The sequence below is a fragment of the Bos grunniens genome, chromosome 26 (genome assembly GCF_055505025.1).
Source record: "Bos grunniens cultivar Pamir isolate PY7600 chromosome 26, Bosgru_T2T1.0, whole genome shotgun sequence".
Taxonomy (NCBI): domain Eukaryota; kingdom Metazoa; phylum Chordata; class Mammalia; order Artiodactyla; family Bovidae; genus Bos; species Bos grunniens.
In genome coordinates this window covers 31,100,293-31,125,024 of record NC_141190.1, presented here as the reverse complement: position 1 = coordinate 31,125,024, position 24,732 = coordinate 31,100,293, and the positions used below count along the sequence as shown (strand labels likewise).

The 24,732-nt window shown below is 46.6% G+C and overlaps 1 protein-coding gene across 2 annotated transcripts in view; it reads right to left on the bottom strand.

Annotated features, from left to right (window-relative positions):
• RBM20 (RNA binding motif protein 20) overlaps window positions 1–24,732 on the bottom strand; it is a 196,665-nt gene that overhangs the window by 33,397 nt on the left and 138,536 nt on the right. For both annotated transcript variants that reach the window (XM_086378980.1, XM_086378979.1), the window contains exons 2-7: window positions 21,880–22,957; window positions 20,440–20,501; window positions 17,735–17,826; window positions 16,856–16,953; window positions 4,549–4,692; window positions 1,624–1,755 (exon numbers count right to left, since the gene is read on the bottom strand). In XM_086378980.1, the coding sequence (XP_086235106.1) occupies window positions 1,624–1,755; window positions 4,549–4,692; window positions 16,856–16,953; window positions 17,735–17,826; window positions 20,440–20,501; window positions 21,880–22,957 (1,606 nt within the window). The remainder of the gene's footprint in view (window positions 1–1,623; window positions 1,756–4,548; window positions 4,693–16,855; window positions 16,954–17,734; window positions 17,827–20,439; window positions 20,502–21,879; window positions 22,958–24,732) is intronic.

Genomic DNA, 24,732 nt, shown 5'->3' with positions numbered 1-24,732 from the left:
GTGGCTTCAGTCGTGTCCGACTCTGTGCGACCCCATAGACGGCAGCCCACCAGGCTCCCCCGTCCCTGGGATTCTCCAGGCAAGAACACTGGAGTGGGTTGCCATTTCCTCCTCCAATGCATGAAAGTGAAAAGTGAAAGTGAAGTCACTCAGTCGTGTCCGACTCTTAGCGACCCCATGGATTGCAGCCCACCAGGCTCCTCTGCCCGTGGGATTTTCCAGGCAAGAGTACTGGAGTAGGGTGCCATTGCCTGCTCCGAGTAGGAATGCTATCATCTAGCAAAGCTGAGGGTAAGCATGCCTGGTGATCCAGCAATTCTAGGTACGTAGTTCCCCTAATTATATACTCATGTACATACATGGGTACTGAAATAGCATGTTTGAAAATGTTCACAGTAGCTCTGTCCCTACTACCCTAAAACTGGAAATAACCCAAATGTCCATCAACAGTGGAATGGATAAACAAATCTATACTCATACAATGGAAATTTACATAGCAGTGAAAATAGACACATCCAACATAGATGGCAAAATGTTGAATGAAAGAATCCAATATGATTCCATTCACAAAAAACTCAAAAATAGGCAAAACTAAACTACAATGTTAAGAAAGGCATGGAGAGGAAGTAAATAATAAATGGAAAAGTAAGGAAATGATTATCTTTAGTCAGGAAAGTGGAAAGAAGAGTTGAACATAAAAAGGGACTCATGGGAGTTTCTGGGTGCTGTCTGTGTCCTATTTCTTGACTTTGGTGGTGGTTTTACGGGGTTTAAGGAAGTTTACCATCATTACTTTTTCAGCTGTACAATACAAAATTAGTATTTTTTTTTTGTTATACTTCACAATAAAACAAAAAAGAAAGGAAAAAAGAAAGGTAGAACAAGCTAAAACAAAGACAAAAGCCCTGTCTGGAATGACCTCAGTTCAATCCTGAGTTTGGACAATGGCCAACTCAGTCATGTGCTGCTTAGAAGAATTTCTATGGACCTTAAGGCATAAATGGGGGCCTCCCTCATGGCTCAGCTGGTAAAGAATCTGCCTGCAATATGGGAGACCTGGGTTCCATCCCTGGGTTGGGAAGAGCCCCTGGAGAAGGGAACGGCTACCGACGCCAGTATTCTAGCCTGGAGAATTCCATGGACTGTAAAGTCCATGGGGTTGCAAAGAGTCGGACATGGCTGAGCGACTTTCACTTAAGGCATAAATACAGAGGATGGAGGAGAGAATAAAAATCAAGAGGTGACAGAGGAAGAAAAAGTAACTTAATACCTAAGTAGAGAAGGAGGTTACATTCAGAGGTTTGCCTGGAGCTCTAACCTCTGAAAAAGCAACCACCTTTCCCTCTTGCTTTATCGTTTAAGACTTCCCTTAAAATCGTTTGGGTCCCAGGTAGGTAGCCATCCTGTCTCAAGCACCCCTTTGCATCCTGTCCTTACCTCAATGAGCATGTTTCTTGCCATGTTAGAATGGGTTTGCCTTCCCATGTGATATCCTCAAAGGCAGTGGATACTTTTTGGATCTTTTCCTTTGTCTCCTTCCCACCAGCACTCAGGCCAGTGGCTGACAAGGAGACACTCAGCTGATGTTTGCTGAACAACTGAACGAAGGAGAGGGTGCTTTACCTTCAGCTGCAATTCCTTGTACCTCTTGGACATCCGAATAAGCAATTTCTCACCATTGATCATGGCAGATTTTTCTCGGTAGTACTGGACCATGGCCTGGGCAGCCTCTGTGTAAGCCATCTCTAAAAAGGCCTAGGAAAGAACGGAGGGACAGACGTCGGACTTGACTTGAGTGGTCTTAAAGGAAATTCCATACAAGATGTGACTCCATGTATATAAAGTTTAAGAACAGGCAGAACAAATTGATGGTGGTAAAAGTTAGAGTTGAGTTTCCCTCAGGGTTGGGGGTGGATATTGATTAGGAAGGGAAATGAGGAAACCTTCTGGGGTTCTGGAAATGTTCTCTATCTGTACTTGCACAGTAATCCCTGGTGGCTCAGATGGTAAAGAATCTGCCTGCAATGCAGGAGACCTGGGTTTAATCCCTGAGTCAGGAAGATCCCCTGGAGAAAGGAATGGCCACCCACTCCAGTATTCTTGCCTGGAGAATCCCATGGACAAAGGAGCCTAGCAGGCTACAGTCCATGGGGTTACGAAGAGTCGGACATGACTGAGTGACTAAGCACACACACACACACTTAAGATTAGTGCATTTTAGGGTATCTGTTTTATACCTCAATAAAAAGGAAAAAAATTCAATACAAGGAAAAGAGCTCTCTTTGATCCCATCTGTTCAAAGAGACCTATTTATTAACTTTAGCAAAAGAGCTCATTATAAGATGGCCCCTCTCCTGATCTCCATGGTTACCAAACATTATTCTTAATTACGTACATCCATCTGTGGCTACAACATGCCACAGGAGCCCCTTGGGTTGGGAGGGTCCATTAACCCACAGTTCCCCGAGAGGAGGGGCTGAGTCTGTTGCACAAGTGACCTTGGGCTGATCCCTGCAAAACTTGCTAGTCAGCGCGGCCAGTGGCAGGAGACAGACACAAGTCCTGGGTATCTGAGCTCTCAATTTCTTAGCAAAGAAAGAAATACTCTAAAAACCATGGGGGTTTCTGAGGCTTGAAGGAAGGCCATGTCTTTGTGAGCTGGAGAGAGAGGAAACAGTTATATTTCCACAGTATTTCTCCTCTTTAACCGGTCTAATAAAAATTTACAAAGAAGCGGGCTTTTCCACTCAATTGATGCTACAGGGAGTTTCTACATAGACTTTTTTTTTTTTTGGCCACACTAAGCGGCTTGCAGGATTTCAGATCTCTGATCAGGGACTGAACCTGGGCCATACCAGTGAAAGCCAGAATCCTAACCACTAAGCCACCAGTGAACTCCCTGCATAGATTGTTTTGACTGACCCGTCAGTTTGCCCCAGGAGCTGCAGCGACAGATTGGTCACTGTTATTGTATCTTAGATTTGATGGGTTTGTATTAATACCATAATCACGATGCAACCAACTGGTCAATTGACCACTGACTGATCAATGCAACTTCTCAATGTCAATGCTGAGAAGGAAACATGGTCTGTGACCAGGGACCCCTCTCTGCAAGCCCTCACCTCCCATTTCCTTGAACTGCATGGGCTAAACAAGCTCACACTCCCCCCCACCAACCCCGCTTCCCTCACATTTGCTTTTGCATTGCAGTCTTGCCTTTCTCTGTGCTGTCACAGTCCACGGCAGAAGGGTGGGAGACCAACAAGTCAGAGTTCTTTACAGTTTTATTTCAAAATCTACCACTCAGCTTTCTAAGTGCCTCTTTTTTAAAATGTTTTATTTTTATACAATTTTTAAAGGTTACTTTCCATTTACAGTTATGACACAACATTGGCTGCATTTTCTGTGTCATGTAACACACCCCGAGCCTATGTTACACCCAACGGTTTGTACCTCCCACTGGCCCACCGATAGCGCCCCTACCCCCACCCCGTTAGTAACCACCAGTTGTTTCTCTATATTTGTGAGTCTGCTTCTTTTACGTTATACTCACTACTTTGCTGTATGTTTTAGATTCCACAGTATAAGCTCTATCTGTCTGACTCTAGGTGCCTCATTCCTCACGCCAACATTTTAGCACCTCTAGCTTTCACCTCACACGGAAATAAAATGAACCCAGTGAATCTCACTGCATTCATGTTGCAAGCTGAATTTTGGAAATTGGCCCAAAATAGAATTCTGAGAAGGAGGAATGAAGAGACTACACGAGTAGTCCAAGCCCGTTGACGGAGGAAGACCTCTGATGATCCAAGGTGGCTTTGATTTTCCAAAGTTCGTGCCTTACTTAAGAAAAGAATTTCTCCTGTGCCCGTTCCTCTGATTCCTAAAGTTAAAATAGTCATTAAAAATAAAAGACTAAATGTTCTTACTGCTGACCAGTCTCTGTATAAATTCCTCTCCTGACTTTAGAAATGAAGACAAACATAACCCCCAAGACTCATTCCACGTGGGCTGAGGGTTCTCAGTTCCTTAGATTCACCGTGCATCCACTAATTCCCACCTACTCTCCTGCTACGAGAGCCAAGAGCCTCGGATGTCAACCCCAAGGATCAGTGAAAATACCTCTTCCCGGTCAGTTGTTGGTTGGCTCAAAATCCACGTGCCATCAGAGATGAGGAACGTAGAAGGTGAGAAAGACTAGCGTTAGCTCAGGGGTGGGTAATATAGTGCAAAGACTCGAGTCCATGGATTTCTGTTTAGGAACCAGCTGGCTTTTCTATGTTAAGGAACACTTCATTCCAAAACACATCCTCACCTCTAGGTAACTCGCAAAGGCCTGGGCCCATCACAAGAAGGGTAAAGTGAAACCAGAGCAAACAAAACACCACCACCGCCGACGAAAATCTCGGTGCTGCATCAGCAGGAGGCCAGCTGTGCATCACCCCTTTATGTTACAAACAGCTTCTTTTATAAAAAAAAAATTATATAGTTCCCTTCCCAGTGTGTGGTTTATCCGGTACCTATCAGTGTGAACATGCTCAGACTTACCTGATTAGTTGACTTCATGAGGATATAATTAGTGACCTTGCCAAAGGGCAGCCCCAGGTTAATGACGTCATTCTCTGTGCAGCTTCCCTCCGGCAGGTTGCAGATGTGGACCACGCGGCCGGCGCCCGTTTTCCGCTGGGCAAACTAATGGGAACAAAGACCCGTGGTTGGTCTTCAAAAGACATTTCCTTCCTGCCCTCTATTCCAGATGAGCCTAATGGCTATCTCCCCCCCCAGCCAAATAACGATTGCAAAACTAAAATTTACAAAACAAATGCAGAAAAAGAATCCATTCGCAGACACATATGAAACATTGATTTTATGCCATCTCTACACAGAAGATTCATAACATTTTTAACGAGCAATCCTATCCAGGCTTGATAAAGAGACTGGGAAATGGGCATATCCATACATTGCTGGTGGGAAGTTATATATTGACAATCTTTTGAGAATATACTTTGGCAATATTGGATAAAACTTAAAATATATAGGGTTTGCCCAAAATTTCCTTTCAGTTTTTCCATAAGATGTTATGGAAACTTTTTGGCCAACTCAATATATAGCCCAGGATCCTGCCATCCCACTTTTGGAAATCTTACCTACAGAAATAAATTTACCAATATGTAAATACATACAAGGACTTTTATTACAGTTAGCTTATTATAATAAATTTACAACTTATTGCCAAAACTTTTGGAAACAGCCTGAATGTCCAAGAATAGGATAATGACTGAGTAATTGATCGTTCACACATATGATGGAAACCTATGCAGCCATGAAGAGGAAGTGGTAAATGAGCTGATCAGGACAAATTTTTAAGACAGATTAAGTAAAAAACAGTTTCCAAGTACAGATGTAGTATAACACTATTCTTCTAAAACAAAACAAAAACCCAAAAATGTATGAGAAAAAGATGAAGCAAGTGTTGTAAAGTCTTGATAATTATTGGAACTGGGGGATGAGTACATATGGGTTAACTACACTCGTTTCTACTGTTTTGCATGTTTGAAATTTTTCACAATGAAAACATTTTAAAGGATATCAGCACAGACAGACAAACATGTGGGAGGGTGCATATCAACCTGTCAGTACTGGTTATCTTCAAAGAGCAGAACTGGAAGGGAGTAAGGGGAGAGATGTTTAACCTGTTTCTTATATACCTCGTATTATTTGGCTCATAATTTTTTAAAAACTCAATAAAGAAAAAAGAACACGAAAGGGCTGGTGAACCTAATACATACACAGAGACATTCACAGCAACAATCTTTGGTTTTTAGGACAGTGGCTTTCAAAACTTTGTTAGCCCTGAAATCCTTTCTTCAAACAAAAGCTTGCCCACCAGCCCAAAATATTCAACAACTAAAGAGGAGCTGCTTTAGACAAACCTTATGGTCCAACACTCTGCCGCCACCCTCCATCCAACAGTCCCAAAGGCGCCTCTAAGGAACACATTTCAGAAACAAAGACTTGGGCCTAATCACAGCTCTTGGAGGGAGGAAGTGTGTGTTTGGTCTGTGCAAACTTTAATCAGCCTGGAGTCTCCAGGAGGTTCAAGAATTAGTACCCATAAGCCAACCTAAAGTAGAAGAGAAGGATGCAATTTTCGAAACCCATACTAATAGCATAGCCCATATTTGCATAATCACCATCTTCTGTGATAAAGTGAACTTCAACATCTAATTACATTTGATGTAGGTCCTACTCAGCTATGGTAATACAGTGGGAAAGTCTGAGGTCTCATCCCTAACAGGGACTAATACTTGGGTAATTCTACCATGAAAAGTCTTCATTTTTCTCATCTGGGCTGAGGACAATTAGAGTCAGTCAAGAATTTCCTTGGATGGTTCAGCCCTGAATTGAAGAAACCCATATGCCTGTTTCAGACCTCCCTCTCTGCAGTGTCCAGAGGTCAAGCATTTCCCAAAGTGGGACAGTCTTCCGTGCCTGGCCCGGGTGGCTCCCAGAGCATGTGCGCGCCTCCCTAAGGTGCAAAAAGAGCTCTGCATAAGCTGGGAGGCTTTGAGTGTGAGCCTGGCTCAGAAGAACTGTGTCCTTCTCCAGGTGTGACGGGAGGAGAGCTAAGAGGCAGGACCTTTGCCTCTCATTAGGGCGAGGGGGCCACACCAAGATGCCGACCCAGCTGAGCTCTTGGGCTCGGCAAAACTGCCAGTCCTCTGAGTTCATCAACAAAAGGGCTGAGGCTGGGTGCTCCGCCGGCTTCTCTCAGCTGGGCACGTCTCTGTCCACGTGACTGCTGTGGTCGGCTTGGGCTCATGTTTGCTCAGACCACACGGCAGACACGCAGGGAGGTTCGGGGCCCCTCCAGCTCCTTGCCTGTCCTGTTGCCTAGTGACCGGGCATGAGGGCCAGCGCCTCCCCGATTGTCTCCTGCAGATTAAAAAAGCAACTCAAGAGGCTTTTATCTGAGGGTTAGTGCAGCAACTGCTGCTGAGGGCAGAGCCTGCCTCTGAGAAATAAACACCTCCACTGCTGCAGGTCACCTAAGAACAAGATGAAGTCACGCTGCAGACAGGTTACAAAGGTGCCAAAATACATGGGTCTCAATTAAGGTTTTCATTTAAATTTAAAAAGTACATTGCAGCAGCATGGAGGCACCTAGAGACTATCACACTAAGTGAGGTGAGTCAGAGAAAGACAAGTCTCGCATCACTTAATGAGGAGTCTACACAAATGATACAAAGGAACTCATTTACAAAACAGAAACAGACTCACAGACATAGAGAAATTTATGACAACCAAAGGGGAAAGTGGCAGAGGGATAAATAAGGAGTTTGAGATTAACATTTATACACTATGCTAAGTCGCTTCAGTCGTGTCCGACTCTGTGAGACCTCATAGACGGCAGCCCACCAGGCTCCCCCGTCCCTGGGATTCTCCAGGCAAGAACACTGGAGTGGGCTGCCATTTCCTTCTCCAATGCATGGAAGTGAAAAGTGAAAGTGAAGTCGCTCAGTCCTGTCCGACTGTAGCAACCCCATGGACTGCAGCCTACCAGGCTCCTCCGTCCATGGGATTTTCCAAGCCAGAGTACTGGAGTGGGGTGCCATTGCCTTCTCCGATTTATACACTACTATATATATATAACAGATAAAAATCAAGAACCTACTATATGGCACAGGGAACTATATTCAATATCTTAACCTATAATGAAAAAGTCTGGAAAAGAATATACACACACACACACACACACATAAAACAATGGCTTTGCTGTACACCTGACACTAATCAGATCAGATCAGATCAGATCAGTCACTCAGTCGTGTCCGACTCTTTGCGACCCCATGAAATGCAGCACGCCAGGCCTCCCTGTCCATCATCAACTCCCGGAGTTCACCCAGACTCACATCCATCGAGTCAGTGATGCCATCCAGCCATCTCATCCTCTGTCGTCCCCTTCTCCTCTTGCCCCCAATCCCTCCCAGCATCAGAGTCTTTTCCAATGAGTCAACTCTTCCCATCAGGTGGCCAAAGTACTGGAGTTTCAGCTTTAGCATCATTCCTTCCAAAGAAATCCCAGGGCTGATCTCCTTCAGAATGGACTGGTTGGATCTCCTTGCAGTCCAAGGGACTCTCAAGAGTCTTCTCCAACACCACAGTTCAAAAGCATCAATTCTTTGGCCCTCAGCCTTCTTCACAGTCCAACTCTCACATCCTGACACTAATACTACACTGTAAATCAACTGCACCTCAATGAAAAGTTGTCCATTTTGAAAAAAATTTAAAAATAAAGTACCTATTTACATATTAAAAAAAGTACATTTCATGGATGCACCCCCTGCATTGGGAGGCAGAGTCTTAACCACTGGACCACTGGGGAAGTCCTTAGAAACATTTTCTATGTGTTGTACTGTTTTGCAAATATTCGATTTAATATAGTTCAGTCTACATTCTGTGAGTGATCTAAAATATCTTTTTGTTAAACTTAATTAGGTTCAAAATCATATTTGATTCATCAAGGGCATAGAGTTATATGTATAATCACTCTAGTCCATCCTTGAACAGTTCATATAAAACACGGCTATTATTTGCCTTACGTCCCATGGGAGATCTAAATGATGAGGGAGGAAGGGAGGATATGGTCCAGGAGGTACTTCTAAAGTCCGCTCACCAGGATCGCAGACAACCCTGAGTGCCCTGGAGCAGGCAGCACAATGTTGTACACTTATTCCCAACCTGGGTTCTCTAAGGAGCCCAAGTCCTGAAGGGTCTTTGAAGGTAATAATGTATCAAGAAAGGAGTGTGTGTGTGTGCGTGCGTGCGTGTGTGTGTGTGTGTGTGTGTGTGTGTTGGAGTATAGTTGTTTTACACTGCCGGGTCAGTTTCTGCTGTGCAGCAAAGTGAATCAGCTATAGGTATACATACATCCCCTAAAGAAGGATGGTTACTTTTGACATTTAAAAAAACCCAAGTTGAAATCATACTTTGAGTTTCTTTACTAATAAGGTAACCTTTGGTTAGATCTCTAGGCTGATGAGAAAGGGTGACTCATGTATCTGCTTTAATAAAAACGGGTAACTAGTTAATTACTCACTAAACTCACTAATATAAGTACTTTGGCAAATAGAACTTTGCCAAACATAAAATGCAGGACAGGGGCTGCCTGAGGTAGGAGTGAATAATTTAAAAGAGTCTGGGCTGTAAAAACCACAAGACTTTCTGATGTAGTTAAAAAAAAAACACCCTGAACTTGGAAGACAGAGGACTGGATTTCAGACCCAGCTCAGCTACCGATTAGGGGCATGACAAGGACAAGCTAGCTTTCCTTTGGGGGGTGAGTTCCCCAGGGTGGGGTATGAGGGAGTTCGTCTATATGTCTCAAGTCCCTTCCAGATGTAAAATAGCCATGCTTATGTGGCTCAGCGTTCTAAAATTCCACTTGTCTCAGAAGCCTTGCCAAGCTAAAGCCTAAGACCCAGGATAATGATAAGTTTCCCCAACTGTGCTGGGCAAACACAGGAAACCTGCATCTTTTCCACCCCCTGCCCAATGAATGTAATGCCTGTCTTCTACTCTGGGTGATCAGCCATTCCAGCACGCATACATGCACAAGGACCGTCATCCTTCAGACAGGCCTGTCTGTGTTGGTATTGGTCTCCTCTTTACAGAGCTGAGGGTGAGCTCCAAGCAGGGAGCACCTTGCCAATGTGTCTGCCCCCCTGAATGACTGTGCCTTCTGAAGGAACGAGAGGAGTTGAGATCATACACTGAGATAAACTAAACACACACGGGGCCTGCTACCACCCTGAGGACAGACACAGCAGCTGTGTGCCTCTGGCCTCCAGGCACTCGGGCCAGGGCAGTAGGAGCATCAAGACAGACCTGGGTCTGTCTCCAGTGTTCCTGCTCTCCAGTGTCGACCACGAGCAAGGGACTGAATTTCTCCAAGCTGATTTTGCTTCTCTATAAAACAGGGAAAATAAAAACTGATTCCATAGGACAAAAATGCCACAGTGTACTACTATATAAAGTGTCTTCATGCAAAGCCTGGTGTCAGCAAGCTTCTATAAATAAATACTTGTTCCTTTCTTTCCTGTGACACTTCAAGAATGTGCTGGGCTTCCCGGGTAGTGCTAGGGGTAAAGAATCTACCTGCAAATGAAACAGACATAAGAGACAGACGCAGGTTCGATCCTTGGCTCAGGAAGATCTCCTGGAGGACAGCATGGCAACCCACTCTAGTATTCTTGCCTGGGAAATCCCATGGACAGAGGAGCCTGGCAAGCTACAGTCCATTGGATTGCAAAGAGTTGGACATGACTGAAGCGACTTATCATGCACACACATGATGCTACTGGACAAGGAAAAAAAATATAACTGTACTATGATGATGTAAGAGAACGTCTGTGTTCTTAGGAAATTCATGCTGATGTAGTTATGGGTGAAGAGGTACAGTGACTCCAATAGTTCAGGAGAAACATGCATATAGATCATTGGATGGATGGATAGACAGATGGATGGAAGGACAGATGATACAGAGAGACAGAGAGGCACAGAGAAAGAATGATAAAGTACATCAGCCAAAATGTAAAAATGTAGTGAATCTAAGTAAAAGGTATATGGGGGTTCTTGTATCGTTCTTGCAACTTTTCCATAAGTTTAAATTAAATTAAAATTTGAAATTACAAAAATAAATTTTAAAAGATGTGCTGGGGGGTAGAGCAGCAGCTGGACTTAGAATCGTGAGGCTGGTGTTGATGGGCTCTGCTAGCATCCCACCCACTAATGCTCTCCCGGGAGGCACACAGGCGCAAGGTGCATTTGAAACTTTCCAGTCCAAGGTCAAGTCTCTAGGAGAGCTAAGGTGTCTGGGTGGTAACTGAAGTCTTCATTACTAACCTGAGGGCACAATCATCCCTCACCAGCCCAGGGATGCTCCAGTCAGTTCACAAGCTAGCATGGCATGGCATGCCCCCACGTGCAGTCAGGGCCCTGGGTACATTTTCATCGGTTGCAGCCACTCATTTAAAACCAGACGCTGCTTCTGGACTTCCCTGGTGGCCCAGTGTTTAAGAATCCACCTGCCAGTGCAGGGGACATGGGTTCGATCCATGGTGGGGGAAGACTCCACATGCCTCAGGGCAACTAAACCCATGTGCCGCAACTACTCAGCCTGCACTCTAGAGTCCATGCACCTCAACCACTGAGCCCCACAGGCTGCAACTTCCGAAGTCTGCATCCTCTAGAGCCTGTGCTCTGCAACAAGAGAAGCCACCGCAATGAGAACCCCGCACATCACAACGATAATAGAGTATCCCCCACTCACAGCAACTGGTGAAAGCCCATGCACAGAAAGGAGGACCTAGCGCAGCCATAAATAAATAAAGCAAAACCAGACACTGCTTCTAATGGTTCATGCGACCGGGTCTAAGACCTCTCCAGTCCCTCGCAGATCTTTTATGGATGGGTGGAAATGTGAGAAGAGCAGACTTGTGTAGGAAGATTCTGAGACCTTTCAATGCCCTCTGATGCAAGAGGGAGCAGACTTCGAAGATGAGTTCAAAGAACAGACCCAGTTTCAATAATTAACAGAGCTGTCATAACAATGTGGCTCTGGGCAAGAGGCCCCCAGGGTGAGAGAAGTCTCTCAATCTGCTTTTAAGAGTTATAATATAGAGGTGATCTTCAATAAACCATTTTCTCTGCTCCAGCCTCATCTCCTCTAGGTGTGACCTAATTTCACCTGGCACACAGTGTGTGGGCCTCTGCTGGGTTTGTGCTAAACATACCTGAGGACAGACACAGGGAAAATGTTTAGTTCTCATGGGGTTGATTTTGAACATACCATGCAGATATTGAAAAAACCAAGTCCCACTATAGACAATACAACATGATCTGATTTCCCCCCAAGTATACACTTACAGTAAGTAAATTTGCACAGGTACCCTAGCTAGAGACAGACAGTGATAGCTGAAGACATTTACCTTTAGTTTTCGCTCCAGGGTTGGATTTTCTATTCTGTATACTTCTGTTACTGTTTAACATTTACATCATTTTACTATTTTTGCAGCAACAAAAAAATTCATATTTGTAAGCAAAAAAAAAAAAAAAAGACCCATGCGGGTCTTCTGCTTCTTCATTCTTTGCTCTCTTTGAAAATGCACAAGGTGAGCCTTGCCGAGGGGACAAGAGCAAGGATAGAGCCGGAATGGTGGAGGAGGGGAAGAGTATTTGCCACATCAGTTACTACTCTTCATGGTCTATGCGGGGTCAGGAGACCAGGGTGCTCTGAGCCATGGAACTTAGAGGCCAGGGTGGAAAGAGAGGTATTCTAGAAACAGCCAGCAATCGGAGGGGCAACCTATGACTTAAACCTCTGGCTTCTCACAGCATTTCTATTTCCCTGTGCCTCGGTTTCTTTATTTACACACATTTTCTGGTGAGCAAGGTTCTAGTGAGAAAGAAACTGTGAAAACAATACATATCGTCCCCAGCCGGGGAAGCCCCATCTGAGGCACTGGCACTACTGAGTGAACTCTAAGGTGTCTGTGCAAACTGCAAAGTGACTTTATGGGACAGTCAGCAGGCAAAGTGCATCTCAGGCAGGCTCAAGAAGACTATTTACAGGCTGAGAAGGCCCCTGTGGCCCCTTGCAGAAACCTGACTACTCTGTTTATGACGACTCAGGCAGCCAAGGATAAAGCGCCTCTGCTCCCTCACACGGCAGGAGCTTAAGTGAAAGTGAACACCCTTCTCCCGGGATCCTGGAGGTGGAGGGGAGGGGCCAGGGACAGGCACAAATCACCCCCCCTCAGCAGAGCACACAACCGTCACTTCAGCGCCCCATCTCTGTCAGAAATAAACACGGAAAGGCTTGCACGGCTTGCACTGCTAACCGAATTGAGATAAGTGCAGATTCAGCCAGTAGACAGGTTGTGTGGTCATTTTAGATTTTGTGGCAGTTCAGATACCCCCTGAAGCCTCCGTCACGCCATGGAACCCCGTGTGGCTGTTCCCTGCTTAAAAACAGGGGGCTTTAGAAGGATGAGGGCTTCCCTGGTGGCTCAAATGGTAAAGAATCTGCCGGCAGTGCATGAGACCCAGGTTCTTTGCCTGAGTCAGGAAGATCCCTCAAAGAAGCGAATGGCTACCCACTCCAGTATTCTTGCCTGGAGAATTCCATGGACAGAGGAGCCTGGCGGGCTATAGCCCATGGTGTCGCAAAAAGCTGGACATGACTGAGTGATTAAAACACACACTTTTTAGAAGGAAGAACTGTTCTCTGCTCCACAAACAATACTGATGTGAAAGTGGCCGAGTCCTGGTGGTTCCTGCTTTTACTCAAAACGTGTTTCTGAAAAGATGTATGTAAGCGGAATCAGGCAGAAAAAGCCCGGGCACTCAACTGGAAAACACTTCTGGAGGAAAAGGCACGAAAGCCTTCACGGGTCTCTATGGGGGCAGAAAGGGGGGAAAGTGGGAGGAATTTCAGTGTCCTCTTTAAATATTTCTTTTCTGCTTGAGTTTTCACAAAAAGCACACATTATGTAAGCAGGAAACACAATAGATGTACGTATGCAAAAGGCGCTCTCTAGGCACTCATGGAGCCTGAAAAAAGTGCCCTTCAGTAACAGATTAACCACCCCTTGGTGCATCTGCTTATCTTTGGAGACCAGCAACTGCAGACAGAAAAAGAATCAATAATTCCTCTGAGGAACTCTAGCACTACATAAGGAGCCTCGCAGAGTATTTTTCAGTAGCGGATTCAACATATTTCTCGGCTTGTCTTCACAAGTCAATAATTTTGGATTTCAGGTTTTTCTAAAGAAACACACCTACATTTGATTGCATTTGTCAGAAACGGCAACAAGAGGACCAGAAGGATGAACCGGCTCTGATGCTGCAGGGACCAGCTGGAGCAAACTCTGTCCTTGTCCCCCAAATATCCTTGGGAAGCTCATGTGACCAAAGAGACTTCACAACTTACAACGATAAAATCGCCAGATGACACCTCTTTGCCTCCACTGAGTGTGTACAAATGCCTCCAAACGTCTGGGTTCATCTTGGGAGACCCTGTCACGGTGCCGAAGAATTCGGCTGCCAGGTCTGACGGCCTCTTCACCTTTTGCTCCACGGCAGCTGCTGACTGAGGCCCAAGAAGACCTCATCACTCCCAAGACAGCCTGAGAGCCTGCTAAGCAGCTTGTGGAGTGGAAGCTGGGGAGGGACACGGGGAAACGTACTAAGGAGAGAATCATCCTGATGGAGAGACCTCAGAGATGGGCGGTAGGGCTTAGTTGTTAAAAGTGAGGCTTCTACAGCCAGGTCCCCTGAGTTCAAATCCCATGGCTGACCCTTTACCAGCTGAGTGACCTTAGGCAGGGAATTTAGTCTCTCTGTGCCTCAGTTTCCTCACCTCACAGGGTTGTCTAGGGGATTAAATGAGTTAATACATACAAAAACGCTAAGAGAGTATTGAGCACCATATAATAATAGCTATTGTGATTATCATCTGACTATGTCTGGGCTTTCCATCACCTTTCTGCTGCCACAGCACAGAAAGCAAAATGTTTCTTGCGCTGCTTCTCAGGCTCAAGCCAGATGAACGCCCTGTCTCTAGGCATCCAGAGGAAGCTGTACTCACAAATGATCACGAGTCAGCACATTGCTGGTGTCTGCCCCCTGCCTGGGTAAAGCCCTTCCGTGGGAACTCTCAGCTTCTCAGGGGGAGCAGACGGGACTAGAGGGATTCCCAGACAGAGTCGCACAGAAGGAATGCTGACCCTGAGACCAGCCCCTAGTCACACGGCCAGCAGACAGAGCACAGGTTTGTCTGACCATAGCACGGGTTTCCCCACAACAGGTTAAATGGTCTTGTGCTCAATACCAGCCATTATTACTGCTCACACGCTGCACGGTTCACTAATCCTTGTCACCGACATGGTCTCCTTTGACCTTCACAAGGGCAGGACAACACTGGTCTGCCCTGAGCCTCACGCCCACCTTACCACTCAGACTATCGAATCAGAAGACAGTGCTCAAACGGCCACAAAGATGCTCCAAGATCAGTGGCGTCATCAGAAGGCTCACAAGCCAAAACGGAAACCCAACTTCAAAAGTCATTATCAGGGGAGTATTTGCCCCACTTGAGGAAAAGGAGTCTCCCAGAAGTAAAGTGACTTGTCTGAGGCCACACAGTGGCGGGCTCCAGACCTGGGACTTGAACCTGGGCTCTGGCCCTGCGGTTCACTGGTCGGGGCCAGAGGATGTGGCTAAGGCACAGGCCGACACAGAGGTGTCCTTCTCTCCTCGCCCCACTCAGCCCCTGCCCCTTTATAAAGGACTCATCTGACATAGTCTGTCTTTCCTGTGTCCAGATCCCTGGCCCACCTGACCCCCAGTCCTGCCTCCCCCATCTGGGTCACAGCCCCTTCTGCTCAGTGCTGGGGTCTCAGAGTGGGCAGAGAGCTGGCTCCATGGTCCACAGTGTGGGAAACAGGCCCTGGGGTGGGAGCCGTGCCAGAGCTGCCAGCGCCTGCATTGGACACGAGGTCATGGAATCTGGCGTCTGACTCAAAGACAAACGACAGGTTCACTGAACCCACCCTCTCTCCTGGGACTGACCCAACGCTGCCGCTGACCAGGCGTGGCTTTCCATCTGAAGACTGCAGAGAGAAACCACAACGTTCTCTCTCACCAAAACATGGGCTGCAGACAGGGGCGCCCCCTTGAAGCACTTCTCCCCGAAACACAAACAAATAGAAATTGCGGTCCAAGCAGGCCTCGCTTCTCATCATGAACTTCCTCACCTCCCCACTCACTCAGCACCCAGGGTCTAAACCTAAACATCTCAGCGTGCTCTTCCCAAGCTTTGCTCCAATGCCCTGATGCGTGGAGAGGATGGCATGTGGGGAGACTGGCTCTCCTGAGCTGGAGAAGAAAGAGCCTGCAGCTGCTCACATGACAAACTGGAAAAAAAAAACACCCCACAGATTCAGGCAAAACCACACAGACACTCGGCCTCAAGCAGGGTTCGGTCAGACGCAGAGGATGAGGTGGTTAGATAGCATCACCGACTCAATAGACATGAATTTGAGCAAATTCCGGGAGACAGTGGAGGACAGGGGAGTCTGGTATATAATAGTTCACAGAGTCAGAAAGAGAAAGATACGACCTAGCGAATAAACAACAACAGATTCGCTTTATGGGGGGCTCTGTGGCTCATCGCCTTCCACGCGTTTCCCAGGGAGGAAAGGAAGCTGGGTAGCTCCTGGGAGTGGGAGAAGCAAGTGGGGAGAGCAAGTTGTCACAATTGGTGGAAAAAAGAGGGATGAGCCCTTAGAGCTTTGGGACCAAAGTGCACACTGCAGAGAAGAAGGAACACAAACACAACTGAAAAAAGCGTTATGCAGATGTCACCATTTCCCCAAGGAGCCAAAAATAACCACGCGCGACGAGTCCCTACTTTTCAAACACATTTTCTCTTTCTGTTCAAGTTTCAGAATTACCCACTCAAAGGAAACGGTCCACTTCAATAAAATGTCAAAATGCTAGAAAACACATAAACATACACACAGACCTCAAACTTATTTTTTTCTAAACCAGGACCGAATGCTAGAAAGTCTTCGAGTGCTTTCAATTTGAAGAAATTAAGTCAGACTTTTAATCTGTGTGTTTCAACCCCAGTTGGACTGAATTAAACGCTGACCTCTGCTTTCCTGCCCTTCACTAAGCGCCATCTGTACCTGCTTCACCCAGCCTCCTCTGCACCTCTACACCCAGGCAGAGAAGGTGGTAAAAATGCTTCGATGATGACGAGAGACAACGGAGAAAACGCTTCTGTACTCACATTTGTCCCTGGGGAAGCTGAAGGGAACGCGGGACTTGACTGGGTAAACGACCTCGCAGGAATGGCCGCGTATGACGTTCCAAGGTTTGAGGAGTAATCTGAATGGTAAATTACACAAAATCAAGTGAAAACCCAGTCATTTCCTTGACCTTCAGAAGTCCTTGTTTATGGATATGTGCAAGAGTCATTCCCCCCCTATTTAAAAATAACAATGACTTTTTGGCCAAATGTTCTTTTTAAAAATAATTAAAGTTAGCTTTTCTTTCTTGAAATAAATCATTCAAAAGAAATGTTTAAAAGTTGTAAGGCAAACATAATAATAAATAACTGGGTTAACCCCCACCCCCACAAAAGTCATTATCAGGACAGAAGTGGGAAGGGAAAAGTGAAAATTCCCTTTTAATATAGTGATTAGTGGTTGGCATGATTATACTTCTGAGTGTGCTGATAACCAGCAAAGCTTTAGGTCTAAAACACGTAGAAAACATCAAAGAGCCCAGAGAGCAAGTCCAATGCCTCTTAGCATCTTGGGATCTGTTTGCTTTACAGACGTCTAAGGAGGGCACATCGGGGACATTTGGTTAGTAAAGATGAGGCACAAGAAGCCTTTGGGAGGGGGCTTCCCTGGCAGTCCAGTTGTTAAGCCTTCGCCTTCCAATGCAGGGGGGTTGGGTTCAAGCCCTGGTTGAGGAGCTAACATCCCACATGCTTCTCGGCCAAAAAACCAAAACATAAGACAGAAGCAGTACTGTAACAAATTTAATAAAGACTTTAAAAATGGTCCACATAAAAAAAAAAAAAATCTTAAAAAAAAAAGGAAAGAAGCCTTTGGGAAACTGCTTTCTGCTTCAAGCTGCTGACCCGTGGGCCCCTCTTCACCTTCCGTCCCAGCAGGGTTATAAACGGCTGTGCTGTTGGGAGAGCCACACAGTGTTCCCTCTGCAGGACCGAGGACACACCGCACACCAGCGCTGGAGGGGGTGAGAAAGGGGAACTGGTTACTCAGTAGGTTAGACAAAGAATTGCCATGTGACCCAGAAATTTCATTAAGACACTCAGACCCCAAAGGGTAGAAAACGGATGTTCAAACCAAAACTTGTACACAAATGTTCACAGCAGCCCTATTCATAACATCCCAAAGGTAGAAACACCCCAAATATAGATCAGAAGTTGAATGGATAAGCGAAATGTTTTTATATATATGAATATTATTCAACCATATAAAGGCTGCATATGCTACAATGTGGGTTGCACTGAAAATATTATGCGAAGTGAAAAAAGCCACAAAAGGTCACATATTATCTGAGTCTATTTATATAAAATGTCTAGAAGCAGCATATCCATGGGGATAGAAAGCAGATTAGTGGTCCCCAGGGGCTGGGGGTGGGGAAGGGGATGCGCAGTGACTACCTAACAGGTATGGGTTTCCCTGGAAGTGAAGAAAATGTGGAACTAGAGAGTCGTCCTATTTACACAACTTTGTGAATGTGTTAAGTAGCACTGAATTGTATACTTTAACATGGTTACTATGGCGAATCTTATGTGAATTTTACCATAATAAAATGATGGGGAACCAGAAAAGAAATGGTTTTTTAAAATCAATTTTTAAAATTGTGTTAATAACCTAAAACTAAGATCATGGCATCTGGTCCCATCACTTCATGGCAAATAGATGGGGAAACAGTGGCTGACTTTATGCTTTTGGGCTCCAAAATCACTGCAGATGGTGACTGCAGCCATGAAATTGAAAGACGCTTACTCCTTGGAAGGAAAGTTATGACCAACCTAGACAGCATATTAAAAAGCAGAGACATTACTTTGTCAACAAACGCCTGCTAGTCAAGGCTATGGTGTTTCCAGTGGTCATGTATGGATGTGAGAGTTGGACCATAAAGAAAGCTGAGCACAGAATTGATGCTTTTGAACTGTAGTGTTGGAAAAGACTCTTTAGAGCCCCTTGGACTGCAAGGAGATCCAACCAGTCCATCCTAAAGGAGATCAGTCCTGGGTGTTCTTTGGAAGGAATGATGTTGAAGCTGAAACTCCAATACTTTGGCCACCTGATGCGAAGAGCTGACTCATTGGAAAAGACCCTGATGCTGGGAAAGATTGAGGGCAGGAGGAGAAGGGAACAACACAGGACGAGATGGTTGGATGGCATCACCGACTCAATGGACATGAGTAAACTCCGGGAGTTGGTGATGGACAGGGAGGCCTGGCGCGCTGTGGTTCATGGGTTGCAAAGAGCCGGACACGACTGAGCCACTGAATTGAACTGAACTGAACCTAAAACTTACTATCTTAACCATTTTTAAGTGTACAGTTCAGTAACATTAACTACATTCACATTGTTTGGCCACCATCACCACCATCCAGCTCCAGAAGAACTCTACCTTGTAAAACTGAAATTCTCTACCCATTCATCACTAACTCCCCAAATCCCTCTTCCAGCCCTGGCAGCCTCCATTCTATTTTATGTCTCCATGAATCTGAGTTCTCTCCTGTAAGTGGAATCATACAGCATTTTTCCTTTTGTGACTGGCTTATCTCACTTAGCATAACCTCCACCCATGTTGTTGCACATGTAAGAAATCCCTTTCTTTTGAAGGCTGAACGATATTCCACCGTAAACATAGACCACATGTGTTCATCCATTCATCTAGCCTGGACATTTAGGTCGCTTCCTACCTTTTGGTTATTGTAAATAAGAAAGAGAGGCCTTTTGAATGAGCTCATTTCTAAATGCTTAACCCCATCTTCTACTCTACTTCCCCGGGCCAGAGCTCCTCTTTTCTGTGTGGGTGTCTACAACACCCTCGACATCGGTCTCCAGGTATCTGCCTCTGCCCCCTACCACTTGAATTCTCAGCATGGCAGCTGGGGTCCCAATCAATGAAGCCAGAGCACATCCCTCATCTGCTCAGCCCTCCAGGGCTCCAGCTGCACTCAGATCAAAAGTTAAAAGTCCTCTCGAGGAGCCAAAGTGCTCAGGATGGGGCCCCATGACTTCCCTGGCTCTTCCCCTCAGGTACTCTGCACTGCTCACATTGATGCTGCTGAGCAACCCTGGACCACACCAGGGTCTTCAAAGTAGCTATTCCTTCTGCCGGGAGTGCCGGTCCCCCAGGCAGTCATGGCTCATTCCACACCCTCCTGGTATGTCTTCAGTGAGGTCTCCCTGCCAGCAGCCCCTGTGAGTGAATGCACACACACATACGTACGTACACACACACACACACACACACACACACACACATAGTCTCTCTCTCTCTCTGCCCTGATGCTGTTTTCTGTTTTCTCATTAGCATTTACCGCCAGAGATGCTACTGGGTTGGCCAAAAAGTTCGTTTGGGTTCTTCTGTATGATGTCATGGAAAAACTCAAAAGAACTTTTTCACCACCCCAACACATACCTCACTAGTGTGTCATCTGTCACCCCCTGTCATTAAGTATAAGCTCCTTGAGCACAGGGGTTGGCTTGTTTTGTCCTCTGTTTTCCCAGCAAGAATGGGGCAAAGCACACATTTCTTTGATGAAGGCTTGCTGAGCACATGCAAGGACCTGTCCTCCTGGACAGCACTTACTTTTCAGAGAAGAGCAGGCATTTCTGAGCATGTAGTTTCCCTTTTACATGCAGCTCCCAGTCCTAGGCCAGAAGGAGAGAAAAATGACCGAAGTAGAACTGAGTCCACGGGAAGGCAATGGATGAGTGCGGGCTTCCTCCTAAACACAGGGAGCGCAGAGCACCCAGTCGCTGGACCAACCCTGCAGGCGCATCTCCCTCCCTTCCTCCCCCACCATCCAGGCTCCTCCCCGGCCCGCTCCTGCCACCCTACCCAGCCCTCATCCCACCAGCATCCACCTGCATATCCCAAGTCTATCTCAGACAGGAGCCCAGATTCACAAGTCTGATTCCCTCTTCCCGTCTCAGTGGGCCCTTGGTCCCACCGATGAATTTCTATAGGAGAAGCCGGTAGGTGGAAAGCCCTAGAAAAGGCTCAATCCTCCATCACCTCCTATATTAGCCAGACCCCCTTCAGAGATGGAGGTGAGAAGGTATGTCCCACCAGAGTGACTGGGATGCATTTGGATGACATGACCCAGCAGAGGTGAAAGACACACCGTGGTGGGACACCCACTAAACAGGGATTATTGCGCTCTGCAGACAGGACAAGAGACAAGAGGCTGTACAGCTCAGTGCTTAAGAGGCACAGGCTCTGGGAGGGTCAGACCCACATCTGAATCTCCATTCCACCACTTTCTGACTATGGGGTCCTGGACAAATCATTTCATCTCTCTGGGCCTCAGTCTTTGCATCTGTAAAATGGGTATAATAATAGTGTCTCTCTTGGAGAGTTATTGCTGACACAGACAAAGAGTATGCTAACTGTAATTATAATATTTTACTGCATCAGCAATACATTTTAGGGGGAAATTTATACTACCATGGGCTTTTGTTTGCAGGGGCCCAAAGCACTTTCCAAGCGCTGGGAAGGTGCCATGAGGCTCTACCTCCATTCTGCAGATGGAGAAGCTGAGGCCCCTCTATAATAATCTGTCTAGGTCCCATCTGAGAATGACTTTCTTGTCTGACTCAAAATTCTGCTAAGTTTTTCTCTGTTTGTACTCAGTACAATGTATGTTCTCAAGGAACATAGACTCTCAAGCTTCCTGGTGCTCTACAGAGAAAAGCCCTTTTCAAGGAGGCAGAGGCTCTAATTCCTGAGTCCCTTTTTCATAACCCAGGTTGGGTCCCTTGATCCCCACTCACCTTGACTCTCTCATCTATAAATACAAGTAAGACTCTCTTACTTGCCTTAAAGCAAGAGACTGGCTCTGATACATTTCTGAAATTCCTGTTGGTTCTAATACCAAGGATTTTAATCAAGGGTAGCTATGGCAAGATCCTGTCACCCAACCCCCAAGTGTCACAGTTCTTAGCCCGTGAACAGCAAGGGTTGGGTTGTGGTGGCCGGCTCCCCCAGTCTCCAGCTGGAGCTCCCAGCCGGTCTCAGATGACTCACCTTCAGATCAAACACCTTCTTGTCGCAGATGCTACAGACGTGCGGCAGGTGGAGGGGGGCCACACCGTGGAAGTCATTCAGCTCGTGCGCTTGCAGGGGCCGCAGGGACAGCACTGCCTGCTCCTCCTTGGCCCGCCTCCGGGCTCCGCTGAAGCCCTGTTTGCTGTTGTTGAGCCGACCCCCAAAGGAAGGAGGGGTTCTGTCTGGTGTGGGCTCCTCAGGGTCATACAGCTCATAGGGCTGGCCAGGGGGAGGGGGCCACAGGCTGGGGGCTGCCGCAAGATCAGGCTTGCTCTGGCCAGAGAACCCATGGGGGCTCTCCCACTGGCTGTTTGGACCCTGCAGCAGGGGACCCACCTCGCCTTTCAAGGCCCCAGCCGGCTCAGCCACAAATCCACCTGCCACCTGCGACCCTTGGGCACCGGGTCCATAGAAGTCCTTGGGAAAGGCAGCCTGGCCATCTTGTCCTGAGTGGCTGTAGTGCCCTTCGTAGGTCACGCTGCCCGAGGTAGCAGCCGAGGCTGGCAGGAAGCCGGGCTGACCATCGGTTTCAGAACCATATGCCTGGCCAGAGTTGGCTTTGCCATATTCGTAGAACCCTGCAGCAGTGGGCGCGGGCCCAGTCTTTCCAAGGCCCAGGATGACCGCTGACTGGGTGGGGGTCTGAGGCATGAAGGGGTGCATCACCATGGCGTTGGGGGGCTGGCTGGGAAGGCTCACCGTGGGCCCTGGGCCTCGCGTCTGGCCAGGGGGTGAGAAGGCGAGTGCGTTAGAGGGAAAGCGGGTGCTGGGCACGGTGGCCGCGTGTTGGGGCACCCCGGTGTGGCCGTGGGGGGCGCTGATCATGGACGGATGCCGCAGCTGGTTGAAGAGAGGCTGGGACATGGCCACTTTGGAGAGGACTTGGTTGAGGACCGTGGCAGCTGCGGTGTTGTTGGTGACGGCTGTCTGTGCCAGCTTCAACCGGTGGAGGGTGAGCTGAGCTTGCAGTTGGGCCAGCTGGAGGCTGGCGGGCGAAGGAAGCAGCGGGTTCGGATTACTGACCGAGAACGGGGTCTTGTCCAGGAGCTTGGCGGCACTGTGAGGAGACAAAGGGCTAGATGCACGGCTGCTTTCCACCTGGCAGGCAACGGGCTGCTTGTTTGCTGCCTGTGGTCCCCCCTCCCATACAAATAAGACCTCCCACACAGGCCCCACATATGATCCAGTCTGCAAAACCTGTGCTCATACACATCGGTGCAATAATCCTTTAAATTCCAATAGGTGGCTCAGACAGTAAAGAATCTGCCTGCAGTACAGGAGACCCAGGTTCAATCCCTGGGTGAGGAAGATCCCCTAGAGAAGAGAATGGCTCCCCACTCCATTATTCTCACCTGGGAAAAGCCCTGGCAGAGAAGCCTGGTGGTTTATAGTCCACAGGGTGGCAAAGACACGACTGAGCAACTAACACAGAAAAATTCTTATAAGGTATAATATTCAAACTCACTGGTAATCAAAGAGACAAAGTCAAACCATTAGAAACAAATATTTGCTGACCGAAGTAGCAAATACACACATACGCATAAATGACAGCACTCGGTGCTGGTGAGGTAAAGTGGAATGGACACAAGGTCAGTGATAATCCAAACTCGTGCAACCTTGCCCAAAGGTAGTCTGGCAACAGGCGCTCATTACAGCCATATTCTTCGACCCAATAATTCAATCCTATAAATATGCCCTTAAGAAAACAAGCTAAAATGCAGACCAAACTTGATATGCAAAGATGTTTAGTAGAACTACATTATTTAAGAGTCCAGTGTTGAAAGTTACAAATATCCGATAACAGCAGGGAGGTGAGTTTTAAAGCGAGTAAATTATAATACGTTGGCAGAATGAAATGTTCAGTAAGCATTCACTACTGGTGCAAGAATTTCCATTGTGTTATGCAATATTTAAGACATTCAAAGAAATCTTCCCATCATCAAGTTTAAGATAGAAGATATTCCACCACACTAAGTCCTCCTTGGGCATCTGCTCTCTCCATCCTCACCCCACCTTCATCATTGCCAATGACAGACATCATCTTGAATTTGGTCAGGTCATACTTTACAAAGAAAAAAAAATGGTGACAAGAGAAAATCCATCTACTCTAATGTTAAGTGAAAAAAGTAGTCTTCAAAATTACACAGAGAATGAATTGTGTGTGTATATCTGTGCCAAATACATTTTTATCCTTGTCCTCATTTCACATCCAAAAGCAACAAGACTCATGTGGCCTTCAGTCCATTCTCAAACCCAACAAGCAAAAGAAATTTAAAAAAAAAATTACAAGGGAAGAATCTGAATTTTCGATCATAGGCAGTGGTGGGCTCTCACAGAATCTTATTGCAGGGGTGTTCTGTCTGACATGTGCGTTTCACGTGACTTCTGTTGGTTGGTTATGGTATTTTCTAGACCAAAAATCAGGACCTGTGAACTGGAAAGGGAACAGACATTCCCTTTCGTGGTATGTGTGGTTACCATTGTCAGGGCCGTTTTGTAAGACCATATATTTCCTGGTCTTAAACTCCCCTTCTGGGGAATGAGTGCAATCAGGAAATGTGTTTGGGATGTTGATAAACTGGAATTCTCAGGACATCTTAATGGGAAGAATGGAACTGTGCAATTGAGATTGGGGTTATCATGGACAGACCTGGCTATACATTCAGCATGCCTACGGAAGTGTGGGGGAGAAACTGAAAAGCTGGGACCGTTTAACAAGGTGTCCACTGTCACAGGCTTTGTACAGCACAAGTCTGATGATAATGAAACAAAGGGGAAGGGCCAGAGGGTAGGCATATGAAGGAAAGAGAGAGAGGTGGCTGGCATGTCACA